Below are 20,324 nucleotides of genomic sequence, written 5' to 3' on the forward strand. Positions count from 1 at the left end.
ATATGCAGGAAGAGTGCAAATTCCCAAAGAGACAGTTAATACTACAACTGAAGCCATGATAAAATGCTACACTGCCCCCAGTTAATATTTTATAAGCATTTTGATCTCAGATCCAAACCCATGAGTAAATCCTTCTTGATTTAGCCCTCCCTGATTACTGAAACTGGCCAAGAGCTCTGTGATGAAAATACAGAAAAGTAAAAGCTGATCCCTGAAGGAAGTCCCATCAGTGACCCCATGCCCCCAATCTCTGTGACTCTAATGAGCCCCTTTCCTAAATGCCACAGGACGATTTGTGCAGATGAATTCCCGCCTTTGCCATCATCCCACACACACATCTGTCTGCTCTTCAGCGAGAGAACCATACCTGGGCCTTCACAAAGGCTTATTAAAGCACCTGTCAAAATATTTCCTTCTACAAATGCCACAGTTAAAACCCTCCAGGTGAATGCCAAAGCCAAAACTGACTTTACCCACTCTGTTCCTTCTAATTGTATCCTTTATCCTGAACTTAAATATGTCCCTCCTCTACTTCACAGTATCTAGGGTTTCTTTTTTGAGGCTGTTATTTGAGAGTCTGATTTTACAGATTACAGAGCTCTTGTTAGGCCTTTCGACAAGTCAGGATGGGGATCTCAGAATGACTATCTCTGGTTTGCACTTGGAGAAACTAAGACCCAGACCTTCTCAAGGTCACAAAGTTTTGGAATTCTAAGATCCCACATGAGGTTACTGATCTTGAACTGGGTTTTTCCAACCTCATGTTAGGTGCTTATTTTACCAAATATAATTCAACAAGTGACTTGGTCAAAACGTGGCCACAAATCACCCATAAAGGGAGGGAGTACAGAGAGCCTTAGGGAATGAACTCTGTACTCAGGTAGGCTGTATCACCAAACAGGTCCAGCCCTCACTACAACTTTCAATTAGGGGGACATGACACACACACACACACACACACACACACACACACATACACACACAGTACAGCATAGGTCCACAGATACTTCCATCTGTAACGATCCTCCTAAAATTATTCACATTTACATACTCTAATTTCAGCTGTCCTTCTTTACTGGAAAAAAGAAATAAAGCTAGTGTGAAAATCATCAAACTCCAAAAATAATAGAGTCCTGCCTCTTTTTTCTTTTTGGCAAAATGCTGTAATTTTTTTTTTTTTTTTTAAGATTCCATTCATTTATCCATGAGAGACACAGAGAGAGAGGCAGAAACACAGGCAGAGGAAGAAGCAGGCTCCCCCCAATGCGGGACTCAATCCCATGACCCCAGGACCATGACCCAAGCCAAAGGCAGAGGCTCAACCACTGAGCCACCCAGGCATCCCAAGGCCATTTCTTTTGAGGAACTCCAAGCTCAAGTACACATGGTGAGGAAGACCTCATGCTCTGTCACTCAGAGCCTCCCCCTCCATGATGTCAAAGCTAAGAACTTGGCCTAGCATGGGATGCTTGGGTGGCTCAGTGGTTGAGCGTCTGCCTTCAGCTCAGGGCATGATCCTGGAGACCCGGGATCAAATACCACATTGGGCTTCCTGAATGGAACCTGCTTCTCCCTCTGCCTCTCTCTCTCTCTGTCTCTCATGAATAAATAAATAAATAAATAAATAAATAAATAAATAAATAAATAAAAGAAAGAAAGAACTTGGGCTAGCAGAGCAAAGGCTATAAACCAGCACTTGCCAATACTCCCCCTACCATTCCACCACCTCTCTACGGAAGCTCCTTTGGCTGGAATCTGCCATTCTCTGTCAGTTTTATCACTTTCTTCCAGTCAGTATGATTTCCTGAGAGAGCAACAAGCACTTTATGTGAGCAGAGCCCTCTGACTGGTTTTGCACATCAAACATTTTAGATGGCCACACACTTCACAGTTAAGACGGGGAATATAACACCGGCACACACGGGATTTTATGTAAAACATAAACAGCTTCTAACAGCTTGAAAATTGTGGTACCTGGTGAGAGACTAAATATACAAACAGACAATGGCCAGATCATCTAGAGCAATAGCACTCTGTCCCACAACCTACAGCAACCTGTCCAAGAAATGAACCCCCATATCTACAACAGCCAGTTCAGGAAGGCAGGCTATAGGAAGCCAGATTGCTATTTCTATTAATAATCCAGGAAACTAAATAATCATGTCTATAATAATCGGTCCAAAATGGCCAGGATTTTATTAATAATTGACAGCTTCCCTAATTTTTGCCCTTGCTTCCAACTTACAAACCAGCCAGAGAAAGCCAAATATGCTCCCCTAACCAATTACATAGGATGCTCTAATTAGCCTGCCTCTAGCTCCCCCAGGCTCCTGTCAGAGTAAACCTGAAGCCTTCCCTTTTTTCTACTATGAAGCTTTCCCATTTTTCTGCCTGCCTTTGAGTCTCTGCCAAAACACAGGTAATGGTGGCTGACTCCCTTGCTATAGTAAGCTCTGAAGTAGCTTTCATTTCTTCTCTTTTGGCGGGCCTCATTTATTTCCACACTGGACAGATAGCATCTTTGAAAAATCTTTGCTGGGCCTATCATCTCCTCCAGCCACTGATCTAAATTTTTTAGAGAGAGGGAAACATTCTGTGCTTATCTAGAAAATCTTGTTTATGTCTAGATAGGCTTCCATTTAGACACTAAGATATTTTAAACGAAGCTAATTTTTATTCTCTGGAAAAGAAAAATCAAATTGGATAGAACCATAATTAAAAAAAAATGGAAAAAAAAATGGCTTGGAGTACCTGAGACACCTTGGTATGCTACTAAAGAATAAACGATGATCTGAACTGTTTATTCCTTGGAAACAAATAATAGGAGGCAGGTGGGAAAGAAAATATACCACAAACTGAGGGAAGACCCAAAGGAGGTATGAAAATAACAGATTCTGGGGCTCAGCAATCTACAAATGAGGTGCAGTTTTTCTTAACACAATTACTCTTATTGACTATCTTCTGAGTGCCCGGCAAAGCCCAAGAAAAAAGCAGCAGTGACTCAACAGATGGATGGCATCAACAATAGTGCGTGATCCAAGCAGGGAAAGGCTGGAGCAAGAAATGCACGTGCAATGTCAGTATCCGAGCAATATCAGAAGCTGGGCAGCAGAGAGCCAGGCTTTGATCCTAGGGGAAAGGAAGAAGTCAGAGCAGGGCAGGCCCCATGCAGATGAAGACTGGGACACTACTCAGGTTACAGAGCATAGATGGAGACAGAGCCCGGTTTCAGGACCTGAGGACCCATCCAGGACCATGTCTGAGCAGCAGAGCAGACCCAGAGCCTGAGACAGAAGGCCAATAGCAGGAAAGATGCTTGCTACTGAGTCTTATACCAGGTAACCACCACTTAAGTATCTTCTGTGTGTGGGCATGAAAAGTCCTGGAGTGTCAAGGAGGTCCCAGCTGTGAGGAGGAGGGCATGCATGGAATTGGACTGAGCAAAGGCACAAGCACTCATCACTAGAGGCCAGTGGTTACACAGGGGCCCAGCGCAGTTCTAGAGAAGGAGACAGTCCCCAACTTCTGGTGTTGACATCTTAACAATAGTACCCTGATCACCCGTACCCACTACACACTCTCTAGAAGGCATGAAGGTCAAAGCAATCACTGTGGGGCAGAGGATGAAGTTTTCAGTGAGGGTAACCCTAAAGAGGTTAATGATTCCTTGTCTCGGTTGGGCTACCTTCTTTGAAAGTGGATTCTCCAGTCCCCGTTCAACCACCCTATCTGTTCCTGCCAGGGTCTGCCCAAATAGTTGCAGATTCATAGGCAAAATAAATGATGGGTATGCTTTGAATGACTAAATCTCGAGGTTGATTTATTATGCAACAATCAATGAGGAGAACAGATTTTGGTGTCTGAATGCTGCTGTAACAAATCCCTAAAATCTGAAGCACTGATTCTGGGATCAGGTGGCATGCAGAAGCCTTGACAGGCCTCAGTAAAGAATAAAAGGGAGGCAAGAAAAATATAATAGAAAGCTGGAGGAAAGGAGTTCCTTGCCATATAGTAACAGAAAGTCTGGTATCATTATCAACTGAAGTAACAGAGAAGAAAGTTGCTAATGAAGTTGGTCATACACCCAAGAAGACTCCAGGCAGAACATAGAAGTGCCTGCCAGGCATCCTGTCACTGCCTATGATACAATGCACGAAAAGAGAAGAGAGTTAAAGAATACACTATTAAAAATAAAGGAGCTAGGATTTGGTGAGTCTGAAAATAAAGCTATTTCTTATTCCCAGTCTCTGCAGATAGCCAATTTGATTCTCAAATTAAGAAGTCACAGTCTATAGACCAAATCAATGAGTGAATCAAAGAAACTTTCAGACAGACAAAAAGCCCTCTGGGAATCTTAAGGGTACCCCCTAATACCCTTTTCATTCAAGAGTGCCTCCAAGAATCCCAAGGGCATTGCCTCTCAGCATTCTAGCAGACGGACCAAAATGAAGAAGGGCTTCTTTCCCCTGGAGTGGTTTGTCATGGCTTTTGTCTAATGGAGTGAGGATTTGCCACTCTGAATGTGCTAAGGTAAGCCTGTCAAGATCCTAAAGGAAGGGCCTTTCCCTGCTCAGGTCCTCCCTGCTGTAGAGCATAGCTCAAAAGAAAATAGAAACCACTTTACGTAGAAATGAAAAAGAATGATGACCATCCTGGCACAGCCCCAGCCCATGGGGACAGCCCACTGACTACAGAGTAATCAGGAAGCAGGAATGTTGAGAAGTGAGTTCCCATCCCAGCTAATTCAGGTCATCCCTCCTCCAACTAGGCCTCACTGATTTTCTTAGCTGATCAAAAAACTAAAGACAAAACCCAGACCCCAAATGCAATATACCATCTTAAGAATTTTCCCTGGGATTCTAAAAAGAGATTATTCACATTTGAGAGAGGGACATCTCTGCTGCCTGAATGATCCATCTCCTCCCTTGGGCTTAATAGATACATATCCACCTGTATTCCTCAAGAAGATATATGGATTAAGAAAGGCAAAACCACTAACTCAGAAGAAAGATTGTGTTCAATCTTTTTTTTTTTTCTCTTAGCAAATGGGGCCATAATTTCAAGTAAATGGCATGTGAAGCTGTTAAGAGCCAAGCCCCACATTCACATTTCGATGTTGTACTGGTTGTAAATAATATGCCTGACTGCACCAGGAACCAAATTGCTCGTTAGCTGCCAACATTAGTTGTTTAATGATCTGAAGAGCAGAAGCTGCCAATTATTGTATTCCTTCTTAAAATGCCATTTAAAACCCATACATGTAATTATTATACCTTTTCGTTAAATTTTTATGATTCTTCTGAAGCTGATGAGCTGTAGGTTCACGCAACCTATAAAACTCCGAGAATACTTGGAGGATGTCATTACATAACTGGATTAAAAATCCATTTATCACACCTGAACTTGAGCCCCTGTTCTGCCACCACTTAGCTAATTGAGTGAATTAACCAAAGGACATGCCCCAGGGCCTCAATCTCCTAATCAGTTCATTGGGACACCGTATCTCTCCCACCTACTTAACATAGCTGTTGTGAAAATAAAATAACAATATAGAGGAATGTCTAAAAGCCCTATTCAAATGATAAGGTAAAATACTATTTTCAGAGAATTGTCTTTTTAACCTACTAATTAATGGAAAAATATATTCCTAATAATTACAGGATTGAGAAGGGATTACGATCCACTGAGAACCCTCCAAAAATCTAGTATCTCTGACTAGACTACTAAATTGAGTGCATCACCTGGTCTCATGTTATCAGCCCCTGTAGGAAGGGGCTGACTTCACCCAACAATCTCCATGGGGCCTCTACAGACACATAATGCTATCTAAACATCTCCTAGAATTATATGGTATGCAGAGTACCTCTGGTCTCTTAAAGAAACAGAAATTGGAAGTCCAAAATACGATACCTACACAAATAACTTATTTTTTTTGTTATATGTGCATATGTAGCCTTAAGAGTCTTACAAGGAAGCCATGCTGCACATTTCTTCCATGAGTTTTAGTAATACTTCCCACAAAAGCTCTGAAACGTCCAAGACATAAGTAACAAGTAGAGTGTCATTCAAGGATAAAGCCTGGCTGTGGTGGCAGCTGTCACTATTCTACTCCACTGCTTCAATGTCTCCTCTACATCCAGTTACCTGATACAGCAAGCATTTTGGCTTCAAGTAATGCTGGGAGTTGGGTTTCAATGTCATTCACTTTCTTCCTGAGAGTGCTGCTGAGTCTCTCACTCATACACACCTAGAGGGAGAGAAACAGCCATAAATCAGCATTCACTCAAGTCAAAATCAGAAGGCAATGGAGCAGCCGCTTAGAGATTTCTGGATTTAGAAGCAATTAAGAGGGGTGATAAGGAATAACTGAAGGAGAGTTATTTAAAAGCAAACAATGTAGGGCTGCCTGGGTGGCTCAGTCGGTTAAGCATCTGCCTTCAGCTCAGGTCACAATCCTGGAGTCCTGGGATTGAGCCCCTCGTTGGGCTCCCGGTTTAGCTGGAGTCTGCTTCTCCCTCTGCCCCTCACCCTGCTCTCTTTCTCTCTCTCTCTCTCCCTCCCCATGGTTACTCCCTTCTGAAATATTCTTGCCCCAAGTGCCTTAGCTTACTCATACCCTTCAGGGCTCTGCTCAAACATCACCTGGGAAGAAAGGCCTGGCTGATTACCTATAGAAAATAGCAACCTCCTCAACCCTCCCTCCCCTTCCACCTTCACCCTGCATGGTGTTTTTCCCATGTCTTCTCCAGCTGACATGATTTGTTTTTATTGTTCTGATTTTCTAGTATCTCTCCCCACAAGGATGCAAATTCTATGTAAGCAGGCACTTTGTTCTTGTCCGGCACACAGTAAGCAATAAGTGAAGGTACACAGTAGTTGAGATCAAGGGCAGAGGGGCAGACTAATTACCAGTAGATGTTGTCTAATGAATCTTTGAGGGCAGAGATTTGCTGGTAAGTCAGAATTGAAATTAGACAAGTAGACCTCAATGAGTTTTATAGGTTTTATGTCATATTTTTCCAGGATACCTAAACACTTCCTACATTTTCTTTGCTCTTTCAAAAATAGAAAAAAATCTTATTTTAAAGATTTTTTAATTTATTTATTCATTTATGAAAGAGAGAGAGAGGCAGGCAGAGACACAGGCAGAGGGAGAAGCAGGCTCCATGCCTGGAGCCTGATGTGGGACTTGATCTCCAGTCTCCAGGATCACGCTCTGGGCCAAAGGCAGGCGCCAAACTGCTGAGCCACCCCAGGATCCCCCAAAAATAGAAAAAAATCTTAAAGTTCACTTTCTTTTTCCAAATATCTTAGATTATCTTTTATTTTGTTTGAAACTAAAACATCTATTACTCAGCCATTAGAAACGACAAATACCCACCATTTGCTTCAACGTGGATGGAACTGGAGGGTATTATGCTGAGTGAAGTAAGTCAATCGGAGAAGGACAGTGTATGTTCTCATTCATTTGGGGAATATAAATAATAGTGAAAGGGAATGTAAAGGAAGGGAAAAGAAATGTGTGGGAAATATCAGGAAGGGAGATAGAACATAAAGACTCCTAACTCGGGGAAACGAACGAGGGGTGGTGGAAGGGGAGGAGGGCGGGGAGTGGGGGGGAATGGGTGACGGGCACTGAGGCGGACACTTGACGGGATGAGCACTGGGTGTTTTTTCTGTATGTTGGTAAATTGAACACCAATAAAAACTAATTTATAAATAAAAAAAATTAGGTTAGAAACCAATTTAAAAAAACAGTAAAAAATATTTTAATTATAAGGAAATGTAAATGTTTCTAAATCATAATATGATGATATACACACTTGAACAAAAATAAATGCTACATATAAAAAATTTTAAAAAAAAGAAACTAAAACATCACATTTTTTTCGTTTTGTTTAAAGCAAAAACTTCATATTCAATTGATATCTATACTCAGATCAGTGAGCTACCTCGAAAAACGAGAAAAACATCCAGTTCAACAAAAGTACACAACTCAGTTGAATAACAATGAACATGTGTATAGAGACATTTTGGGTGGCCCACAAATGATCCTTCTTTTCTGGATAAAAATCTGATTCCATTCAAAAACTAAAATTAATCCTGTTGGGTTCATAGACCCCAGAGAAAATATAAAATTTAATTTCCCCAGAAGAATCTAGATCTTGCTAGATACCATCAATTTGAATTGTTTGGCTTATCTCAGACTAAAATTGAAATTATTTTTGGAATCAAAGCAGACCTCACCCATCCTGCCTAAATTGTTATACTATTTCTTGGCCTTAAATATGTTCTTTTTCATTAAGCAATTGTAATTTCTCAAATCTCTACAAAACTCATTCTCTGGATGAAGGTGACAGTGCAGTCGCTTCCATGCCAAAGCTGGCATCAGAAGTGATGAGCATCTCCATGCCCCAAGTGATAATTCCTAGACCCTCTAAACAATCCTGAGATTTGTCAGGATTCAGAACTGCATGTTAAAAAGAAGATGCTCTGGATTGCTCCTCATAGCACTCAGTCTCAGGCTGGCCCAGTGCCCGATGATGGGCACATCCCTTTCCATCCATCCAAGAATGTCATCAAAAGTCCAGGAACATTTCTGCCAAGTCCATAACACCAGCCATAATTCTTATGTCTCATCCAATGTATGTCCAGTCTTTCTGATTTTAGTTAACAGTTTCTATTAATCATAATTCGGTCAGTTTCTCCTTTGTTGAACAAATCTATCCTTCAAGCTGTCACTGTTAATATGAGACAGACTTTCTAAATCTTCTTATTAAATTGCAATGTACATTCTTTCAAGCACTGCTGGATGTAATCTAATATCTACCAATCACCAGATATTCCATTTATTTCCAACTATTTCTTTCATCTCATTTATCCCTTAATTACCTGGTTTGGGAACCATGGAGTCAAAGAAATGTAATGAATGAATGAAGGTTCCATCTCTCTTTGGATGAGGAATCAAAAGAATATCAGATCTATATATCTAATATACTAAAGGAACAGGGCCAAGCTGTAATTTTTGCCTCAAGGTCATGAGTCAAACAAGTCTAGTGAGTAAAGTTGTTTTGTGTGACTGGACAGTTTTGTTTCAATTCTGTGTGGACTAATATATGTCCCCCATATACATACACATTCATGTATGTGTGGATGTACACACCCACCTATACACACAAATACACACCCTAGAAAATCTGTGTCTCCTTTGTATTTCCAGATAACTTTGGACCCTGGGGAACTCATTATCAAGTGGAGCTTCTAAATTTACATTTTAAAATCTTAGATATGGGGCAGCCGGGTGGCTCAGCGGTTTAATGCTGCCTTCAGCCCAGGTCATGATCCTGAAGACCCAGGACTGAGTCCCATGTCAGGCTCCCTGCATGAAGCCTGCTTCTCCCTCTACCTGTGTCTCTGCCTCTCTCCCTCTGTGTGTGTCTCTCATGAATAAATAAATAAAATATTTTAAAAAAAATTTTTTAATAAAATCTTAGATATGATTTCCTTTATCTTATGGAAAAGCAAGGGAATTTTAACTTATTTGTAAGTGCATTAGAGAAGGTATGCAAACAAAGCCAATCACTTTTGGCATTTGGGCAAATCCAAGAGCTTTAACGGTAGCTGGAGATTATCAACAAATCCCACTGTCATATGCCTATGGTAATATGTTTGTGTGCATAATATAAAATGTTCTATAAAACACATTGCTATATAAACACCATGTATATTCTCTAATAGGCACACCTGTATGCTCACTGTTGGGATAGGGATTCATTCAGAATACACACAGCATGTTCCAATGCTCAATAAATCCAAACCCTGAAGTACTTCCACCTTTTAATTATGCCCCAAAATTAGGATGCTCCTGATAAATGGCACATATTTACACCAGAAAATACAGAAGAAGGAATAGTCCTACCTCCTGCCCATGCAGGAAGCTTTGGCCTCTCCTCACCTCCCTAGTGGCTCCATGTGGAGGTCACCTGGCAGACATCCATAGAACATAAACACTAGTCGGCAATATCACCAAAACATATATAGCAGAAATTCAGGTATGCCTTCTAGCACTTCCCTTCCTGCTTCACATGACAAAATGGGCAAACTGAGTCAGTCTCCTTGAGCAGGGAAGAAGGTCTCTCAGCCTTGCCTGGGGATTCAACCCCTTGCATGTTCTGCATAAAGGCGTGCCTTGGGTCTCATCTTGCTCTTCTTCCAGCAAATGTTCTAGCAGAACATAACTGCTTATCAAACTGCTGCTGTGTGACTTTTTTAGCAAAATCATTCAATTTTTTTTTCAGAAAATGGATACAAAAATAGGGGGGAAAGGGGCCAGGAAGACTGTGGACACTTTCGTCAAAAATACATCCCCAGTCTCAGCCCAGCTGTGGTGATGTGCAAGCCCTTTGGCAGGTCTTCCTGACCTCTCTCCTGGGCACTGAGGGAGGGCAAGAAAACATTCCTTTCAGGCCAGTGCACTCTCGTCTGCTTTGCTCTCTGCTCAGACACCAGCTCTTTTTACATTCTGACCATCTTATAACCAGCCCTGGCTCTCAGACCTAACACAAATAATTAACAATTCCTACCCAGTTCTCTGCCACACAGTTAGTAATCCGCAGAGTAATTGGTCCTACTTCTCAGTTTGTCAATAACTCGGTCACATAGAACTATCTCTGCAGGAAAAGATTCTGTTTTGTAAACTGTGGTTATCCTAATAACAATAACATTGACTATTTAATTGAATTGACACGTGCTCCCAGGGAATAATGCAGGAGTGCACTGTCTCTGTACAGATCAGGTCCTGATTTGAAGTATAAGTGGCAGAGAAAATAGGCAAAATTATTCCAAGTCAGTTTAAAAAGTTTAAAAACAAACACCTACTATGCCTTTTCTAAAACCTGTTTGTGAGTATCCCTGAACCCTGCCTTCCTGGAAGAAAAGCAATTAACTTTTCAGATTACTCCCATCCCAAAAGCCTTTTCATACAAAGGCATTTGATGGTATACAAAAGCATTCATTTTCCATTCCCTAACACTGATGGCTCCTGTGAAGCAAAGGCTGAACCAGTCAACCCCTGTGGGACCAGAAGCCAGGACCTCTACCATGGGAGCAGCCCTCATTCCCAGCTCTTTGGGCCCATCACCTGGCCTGTAGAATGGTTCTATAGAGTCTATACTTCTTCCAGAGCCACGAGCTAGCCATGAAATTTCATGTGAACTAGACATGACATTAAATCAAAAGAAAACTTAAGAGACTTTAGAAAATGGGCATATGAAGTTACTTACCTTAGCAGTGATTTCCTTAAGTGACAAGTTGAGGGATTTTATCCGTTCCTGGAGGCTAGAAGAATTAGAAAGAGGACATTGGTCTTCTTGAGATCATAGTTCTATACCACCACGTACAGGAACACTATGAGACAGTGAACTTTCCATCAACCCAAAGGCTAAAGAACAGTGGGAAAGATGATGCCAAATTGGTTCCATTTGACTGTGGAATTAACATGTTACTAGGAAGCAGATTTCCCCTCCATAATTATGCTCTACTTGGGCTGGTATTAGAATCTGTTCTTTCCATAGTACACATCTCCATAGTAGGGCAAAGGAACAACCCAGATGTCCTGGAAGCAGAGATAAAAATTTATATTCCTATAACTACCTTCCAAGGAGGATGACCTGCCCTGTTGGACTCCTTGCTCAGTGCAGAGTCTGCTTTAGATTCTTTCCTCCTCCCTCTCCCTCTGCTCCTACCCCCCCCCCACCCCTGCCATTCATGCACTTGCTCTCTCTGTCTCCCTAAAATAAATAAATAAAATCTTTGAAAAAATAAAAAACCTATCACAGGCAGATACTGTCTCCAAAGACACAAGGGAGACAGTAAGGTGGGTAGCAACTTAGAAAACAAGGGAACTAATGGGACAGCTCCCTGGAAGATGCAAAAAGTGAACTGGGCCTCAAGAGAAAGGAAGGAAAAACAAAACTTCAGGGAAAAGATGAGTCCAACTGGACCATATGGATCGCAGAGGTGAATCGTGGTGGATGAAAAGGGGAAGCAGTGGGGCAAGGGACAGAAGGGGAAGTCTGTCTGCATCTGCAATGTGTGCTTATTTATTTAGGAAAACAAGTAGAGGAAATGCTGTATATATTTAATCTCAGTGGTGGATAAATGAGTAGATGTTATATTTTTCAATGTGTTTAGAATATTTACAATCAAAATAATTCTTAAAGGAAGATCAAGAACAAGCAATAGTCAATAAAGAATGCCGGGCTGAGGGCTACAGAGCTTTATCCCACAGGCAACAGGAAATCATCCCAGTTGGGAGCAGGAGAGCAATAGGAAAGAAAGAGGATTTTCTGGAAATTTAACTAGGCAGCACTATAAGAGGTGATTTGGAGGAGGGACACTGAATGTGACAAACCAGGTGGGCACCTTTAGCAGAGACCCAGCTGCAAGGCCCAAGGGCAGGAAGAGGGACAGAAAGAAAAGGAAGGTGGGGACCCTTTCATATGCCGCTGCTGAAAACATATGCTCTGGGGCTTTTCATTCATCCATTCATTCATTTATCCACAAATTCATTAATTCTTTCAACATCTACTGGGCACCTAGTAAGTTAGGAACTCAGAGCATAAAGACCTGGGTCTTACCTGTCAACAGCTCACTGCTGCCAAACAGTAGCCCAAAAGAAAAAAAAATTAAAAAGGGGATATAGGTACTAGAAGAAAGGAGATCAGTTAACAAAATGATAGATGCAAAAGCAGGAAGGTCAGGTTTCCTGGGGTATGTGTGGGGAGGTAGGTCAGGGCAAGTTTCTCTGGTCGGGGTTGCAAAGTATCAGAGGGAGGTGGCCAATCTGCCCATTGCTGTTGTTCTTCAGCTGTAAGAGCTGGTTTTGAATGTTATCACCTCCACTCATCTGTGATTTCTGAGCATAAGCAAGTTCTTTTGGATTGCAAATTGCCCTGGAACTGGGGCAGGTCCATTCTAAGCCAGTCATCCTCACATCCAGACCTACATTCAACAGAGGAGGGACACCCAGTTGAGCTGAGGTCAGATGGCAGCTGACAAAGAGCAGGGCATGCAGCAGCAGAATTTTCTGAATTCAGGAGTCATGAGATGACCAAAATCAGTGTGCTCAGTGGGAACGGTGAGAAAGCACTTGTGGAATCCTGCCTGGAGAGTTCCAGCTGACAGGATGGAAGTTGATCTTTTGAAGGGAGGGAAGTTCGAGTGGTATGCTAACATGGAAAGCAGGGAACAGACCAAGCCTCTCGAGTTGCTGGGGAGAGAAGGGCAGAGGGTGTCAAAGATGTGTCTATTCTGGTTCTGCCTCTGATTCCAGCAGCAGCACTAGCTTCATGCTAATATCTGCTGTCCAAATTTCAAACTTTCTGTGGGTGGAAATGCATTTTCCCTTGCCAGGCTAAGGGAGTCCATTCAACTAATAACTTTTCAGTAAACAGTTCGTCACAAAATTAATCCTATATGAGCATTTAATAGCATTTTATAAGTAGGTGTTCCCAGCCACACACAAAGACTAGTTCATGCATTAACAATGAAGATAGATAGGTGGTGGATCTACTTACTGACCCTGAAAATTTAGCTGACCAAATAGCAGTGTCTTTAACTTATGCTCAATAGGTCAAGAACCATCCTTCCAGGGGTTGACACAATTCACTGGTCTTGGTTCAGCCCTGGTTCTATCACAGAAAGAAAACTAGTCTCCTCTCAAATATCCATATTAAAGCAGGGAAGCAGTGATGCAGATAATTGAATGCATTGTTTCATATTTGATTTGATTTATATTTAATTTATTTAATTTATGCTGTATTACTTTTTGCAGTAGATTTACCTTCCTAATTATGTTTTGCTCAGGCTAATATTAACATTAGTTGCATCCCCGGGGTATACACAGAATGAAAGCAACAGGGGGCAAAATAATATGAATAATCTACAAACCAGGCTAGTGGTTCTCAAGCTATTTTTAGTAGCAGAACTCTTTCAGACAAATTTTACATAGAACTGCAATATATACATATTAAATACATATATATATTATATACATATATATATTTAATACATAACAAGGGGATCTGTTCTGATTGAGGGTAGGTGTCTGGCCTGGGGTACAAACAATGTCACACTGATTCCACACACTTCGTGCTCTACCATCCCCCGTGGCCCCTGAACCAGGATTCCGGGAGCAGGAATTCAAATTGAAAACCTCCAAATTATATAAATTAAATGTTTATTAAAAAGAGTCACATGTGGGACGCCTGGGTGGCCCAGGGCGTGATCCCGGAGTCCCCAGATCAAGTCCTGCATCAGGCTCCCTGCAGGGAGCCTGCTTCTCCTCCCTCTTCCTGTGTCTCTGCCTCTCTCTCTGTGTCTCTCATGAATAAATAAATAAAATATTTTCTTTAAAAAAAGAGTTAATGTACCTCAATGATAAAAATTAATCCTCATGTTTCTTTTAAGCTGGTATATTATTGACAAATGAGAACTAACTCCTAGATCAAATACACCAATGCTGGTGTACCCTGGAAGCACATACACTATTTCCACAAATAATGTTTTAACAAACACATCAGACCTCATTTATTCAAATTGAGTATCTTTGTTCAAAGCAGCCAACCTGGGAAGAGTAGTGCCAAACATTTGTTGAGCATTTACTATGTACCAGGCCCTCTTCTATATTCCTTACATATGTTAGCATTTTAAATCCTCACAACTCTGTGAAGTAGGAACTATAATAGCTACAATTTCAGACAAGAAAACTTAGTCAAAGAGAGATTTACATAATTCTCCCAGAGTCAGCCAGATGGTAAAAAGGTAAATAACAACCCAGGCAGCCCAGCTATCTGTTCTCCTAACCACTAGCCTGCACTACCTCTCCTGGAAGATGTGCACTTATTCAAAACATGCTCTCACTGTCCAGGCTGACTTTTAGAATCCTTTTTTAGAATTATGTTACATTCAGAATGCAATCACTATCATTATTTGTAAATGCACATTATTCTTCACTCACAAACTAGTGTTTAAGTCATATGACCAAAATTCAACTTCAACAAATGAAGTCTTAGAAAAACCAAGACTGTTGACAAGAATGTGCTGCAGAGAAAGCACATCAGGGGCAGATGTGCCTGGAGCTGGTGGTGGCAAAAGAAAGTAAGGGCAGAGGGGTCAAGGGGTCAATTTTGAGTTGACTGTGTCCCTCTCACCCCAAATTCATTATGTTGGTGTCCTCACGATGGACCCTTATTTGGAGACGGGGTCTTTACAGAGGCAAGGTATTAGGGTGGACCCTAATCCAACATGCCTGGTGTCTCTATGGAAAGGGAAAATTTGGATACACATACATACACACACACACACACACACACACACACACGGAAGACCATGTGGGGACATAGGAAGAGACATCTATCAATAAGCCGAGGAGAGAGGCCTCAGGAGAAACTAAAGCTGTTGACACTTTGCTCTTAGACTTCTGGCTTCCAGAGCTGTGAGACAGTAAATTTCTGTTATTGAAGCTTCCCAGTCTGTGGTACATTGTTATGCCACCCAAGCAACCTAAAACATGTGGTATTTTCAATTTTCAACTGAAATTAACACACAATTAATCATATGTGTTATTAAGATCCTACATACTGGTACTCTAGAGTCCAACAAAAAAGTTACTTCACCATAGCAGCAGGCAGACAACAAACAACATGATAGCTTTTTTTATTTGCTTCAGACTAACAGACAGTACCATTTGCAACTGATTCAAGTGGCAGACCGAGAGGCTACAATAGATAAGTGAACATTTTTATTGGTAGCTAAGGATTTGAAGAGCAGCTATAAGAAAAGTTTACATAAGGAGGTGGCTCAGTTACTTAAGCATCTGACTCTTGATTTCAGCTCAGGTCTTGGGATCAAGCCCCACGTTGGGCTCCATGCTCAACATGGAATCTGCTTTGAGATTCTCTCTCTACTTCTCCCTCTGCCCTTCCCCCTGCTCGTGCTTTTTTAATAAGTAATTAATTAATTAATTTTAAAAATCTTTCTAAAAAGAAAAGTTTGTATAAGAATGTCTTTGATTTTTAAAAAGTGATTACAGGACCACTGGGTTAGTATAGGAGCTCAAAAATCCCTGAGTTTCAGTTTAGGAATGAAAAGGAGCTCTCTTAACACCATAAGAATGCTACCATTGGTGTCAAAACTATCAGTAATAAAAAAGGTCAGCTTGGGGAGGGACAGATTGCTTTCCAGCAGTAACTAGAAGGGAAGATGGAATGGAGGTCAATCACAGTAATGAATCTAAATCTAAAAAAATCTAAAGACTAGTCAGAAGGAGATGTATGCAGAAGACCATCAGCCAGGTAATTTGGGCTCAAAGACTTGAGATAAGAAACACTTCTAAGGGAGAACAGGCCAACCGAAGAAGCAATTCTGCTGCTACCACTTTGGCCCATGGACACTGACCTCTGAAATGCTACAAAGGCCTGTGAGCTGCTCTCCTGCTTTTCCCTCACCACTACTTGGTTCAGATTTGGCTCCAGGATACCCAGGGAAAGCCAAGGACCAGTATGGCCCACCTGCCATCGCATCTCTAACCACCTCTCCCTTCCTTCACTGGCTCAAACCTGCCACAGAGGCCACCTGATAGTGCCTCCAATCTTCCCTGGGAGGTGCAGATCCCTCTGCCCAGATGCCCCCACTGCCCCCAAGGCACACACCAGGCCAGCCCCTTACCCCCCCTTCAAATCCTTGCTCTAAACTTACCCTCTCAGGGAGCTCAGCTTGACCACTCCATTTAAAACTACAAATTCACATCCTTTCCTATTCTTCCCCCACAGCATTTACTATCTACTAACCTACTATGTAATTTACTTACCTATTACACTGATTGTTTTTTCTGCCTTCTCCCTAGACAGAAAGCTGTGCAAAGGCAATGATCTTTCATAGAGAAGTTCCTGGCACACAGTGAGTACTTAATATTTGTTCAGTGAGTGCTACCCACCTTCTTGTCTTCTTCCTAAGGAATACAGTAGTCCCTGCCTTATTTATGGTTCACTTGCCATGGTTTCAGTTACCCGTGGTCAACCAGTCTAGAAGCAGATGATGTTCCAAGCTATCATCAGAAGGTCAACAGGATCCTAACGCTATGTCACATGCCCACATCATTCACCTCACCCCATATCATCATCATTTTTATCATCTCACATCCTCATAAGAAGGGTCCGTGCAGTACAAGATTTTTTGAGAGACTAAATTCATGTAACTTTTATCATATATAATACATTGTTACAATTGTTCTATTTTATTATTAGTTATTGTTGCTAATTTCTTACTGTGCCTAATTTATAACTTAAATTTTATCATAAGTATGTGTGTATAGGAAAATATACAGTATAAGTAGGGCTGGGTACAACCCATGATCTCAGGCATCCACTGCGGGGGTGGGGGGTGGTCTTGGAACATATCCCCATGGATAAGAGGGACTGCTGTAGATGAGGCACAGTGGAGACATCCACACCTCTACCAGAGGATACTCAACCCACAGGATGGTGAGAGGCTCCATCTTTGTCCTCACCTCTCACTACTGTCCCAACATCAATGAAGATTAAAGGCCATGACTGCTCTTGACCATCTTGCTGTAGGTGGAGCTTCATATGAGGAAGAAGAGGTTAAAAATCTAGTCTACTCAGTAAGATCTCCACTCCTCTTCCTGAAACCCATCTCTTAGAACTCTGGCTCTCTTTGATTTATCTCTTTTGGATGATTTCTTTAATAGACTGTGTATAACTGAATTATATTCCCCAAATATTTATATCTTGAAGTCCTAATCACCCTGCACCCTGCATCTCATAATGTGACTTTTTTTGCAAATAGGGTCATTGCAAATATAGTTGGTTAAAAAGAGTCTGTTAGAGTGAGCCCTACTCCAGTATAACTAGTGTCCTTATAAAAAGGAGAAATTTTGATTCAAAAAAACACATAGAAGAAACACAGGGAGAAGAATGTCACCTACAAGCCAAGAAGAGTGACTTGGAACAAATCCTTCCCTGAAAGTTTTCAGAAAGACCAGCCCTGCCCATACCTTGGTCTTGGACACCTAAATACAATAAATGTCTGTGTTTAAGACACTACCTGTGGTACTTTGCTATGGCAGCCCTAACAAATTAATGCAGACTAGCATGGGGAGGGAGACATGTGGAGAGCTTGAAGGTCAGAAGTAAGGATCAGGACTGTGCAAAGGGCACCCAGAGGTGTCAGCCTGGAGGCTATCTCTACCCAGTGCAAATGAGTCCTCTCTGCTGCAAGGCTGCCAAGGCCAGAGGGTCACTCTGTAAAATTCAGAGTTGTAAAATTTAGAGTGTCTTGCTAATCTTCCTCAATAGCCTAGTGCTGCATTAGGTATCTATTTGTATAAAGAATCTCCCACTCCAGTCAAATAGCAACCAACTACTATTCACTCCCTATTTCTCCAGACTTAGGAAAGCATAACTCAAAAGCCTTATAAGAAACTTGACTATGTACCCTTTCTTAGTAATACTTTCAATACTTCCCATAGACCTAGGTATCAGAGGGTCCTGCCCTAATCCTCTGTATTCTTGGAGTGATGCCAAAGGTACATGCCCATCCAGAGCTGGGCCAAGCAGCCAAGACCAGAATGCCTTCCCAAAGAGCCATGAGACTGCTTCCTCCCAGGGTATTCTCAGGGTATTCCTCTCAAGGATGGAACACACACTGCAGTGGACATACCTGCAGGCCCAAGCTCTCGTCAGGCAGTGGCTACTTTGAAGGTGTGGATTATTTCTTGGCCATGCAGGCCAGGGTGTTCACAAATAAAACCTATCACAATAGCAGGGCAGGAAGGACAGATGCTAGGGTGGGAAGACAAGGTTGATCAGGTATTCCATTGGTCTCCTTCCTCTGAGCCACAGCTATCAGGTGGGCCTGAATTAACTCCATTGTGTTCATGTCCTAGAGAAACTTCTCTCACTTTATGTGGTCTTCCCTTGTTTTTAATGTTTCCTTCTGCCACCACCACATTTGGTACCAGCCTTGGCCTGACACATTAGACTCACACCCAGGAAGCCAACAACATACCTGCCCCAAAGACAGGCCTTTGAGGAACAAACTGTGTCCCTAGTCTCATATGACCTCTGCTGAATAAAAGAATATTAATGGCTCTGAGAATTCCACCATTCCACTAACTCTCTGCAAGATTTGGAAAAAGTCACTTTTTCTGGAGCTCTACTTCCTTACCCACAAAGTGAGGCAGTTGAGCCAAATTATCTCTAAGAAACTTTCAATCCTACCATCCAAGGTTCTTTTACTATTCTACCATTTAAGATTCTCTTGCCAATATTATTTTATCTGCAGAGAGCTAAAGAGGCTAAAAGACACATAGGTTATATAAAGTGCCAGATGACCTTGATGACAGAGGTAGAAACAGAGGCCAGATGTCTGTTATTTTTCTAAGCAAGACACAGATTTTAAGCCCTCAGAACAGAGTTGTGCAGAAAGGCTGCTATCTGTTGGCAGCTGCCTGTCCACCTCCTCCCTGTGTATATGTGGCCTGATCCTGAAGTCTCATTTTAGCAAAAAGCTCTGGGAAAGGAGGAGAAGTATCAATTTCATCTCCAAACAGTCTTCTCCCTGTTCCTCTTTCTCTCTCCCCATTTGTAGTTCCATCCCATGTATTATTTAGTAAAAATAAGTTTAAGAATGAGAGATTGTTATTGAAACAAGTTAGAAATGATATAAAGGTCAAAATGATAGCCACTCAGGCACAGGAATTACTTGGGTCTTAAATTAAAAAAAAAAAAAAAAAAATACAGGAATCCGTTAACATTAACAACCTTGCCAATTACTGCTCAGTCCTCTAACCTTCTGTCAGGGGCAAGTGGTTAAGAAAATGACAGCAAAACAGCTTTAGGAAATGCAAGGTTTTATCTGTTTGGCCTTTTTCCTTCTTTGAACCCTTCTTGCCTCACAGCTGATAATGTCACATGTCACCAGTGGGACATGCACAGGGCACAGACAACAAAAATGCCAAGAATTCCTCCAGACTTTGGAGGATCCGGAGAAGGCACGATAGGGCACAAATACTCACCAGGAGCAAGCCATTCTATGTGGCTCTAAAAGCTATTGAGCTGGTTACTTGAGACATTTACTCTTTGGGAAGCCTGCATAGTACAGTGGGGAGAGATTTGTTACCAGAGCTCTGGTACCCCGTGGCCATCCTCACTGCCGCTGGCACAGCACATAATCTCTGTTCTGGTCATTGGCAGGACAGGAACATGGCACAGTGTCTGCTCATGTGACAGATACTTATATTC

The 20,324-nt window shown here is 41.8% G+C and overlaps 1 protein-coding gene across 3 annotated transcripts in view; it reads right to left on the reverse strand.

Annotated features, from left to right (window-relative positions):
- The window catches only part of DISC1 (DISC1 scaffold protein), a 352,717-nt gene that overhangs the window by 203,343 nt on the left and 129,050 nt on the right, over positions 1-20,324 (reverse strand). For all 3 annotated transcript variants that reach the window (XM_072755974.1, XM_072755975.1, XM_072755976.1), the window contains exons 7-8: positions 11,283-11,337; positions 6,145-6,247 (exon numbers count right to left, since the gene is read on the reverse strand). In XM_072755974.1, coding sequence (XP_072612075.1) covers positions 6,145-6,247; positions 11,283-11,337 — 158 coding nt within the window. The remainder of the gene's footprint in view (positions 1-6,144; positions 6,248-11,282; positions 11,338-20,324) is intronic.

This window comes from Vulpes vulpes, chromosome 4 (assembly GCF_048418805.1).
Source record: "Vulpes vulpes isolate BD-2025 chromosome 4, VulVul3, whole genome shotgun sequence".
In the NCBI taxonomy this organism is placed as follows: domain Eukaryota; kingdom Metazoa; phylum Chordata; class Mammalia; order Carnivora; family Canidae; genus Vulpes; species Vulpes vulpes.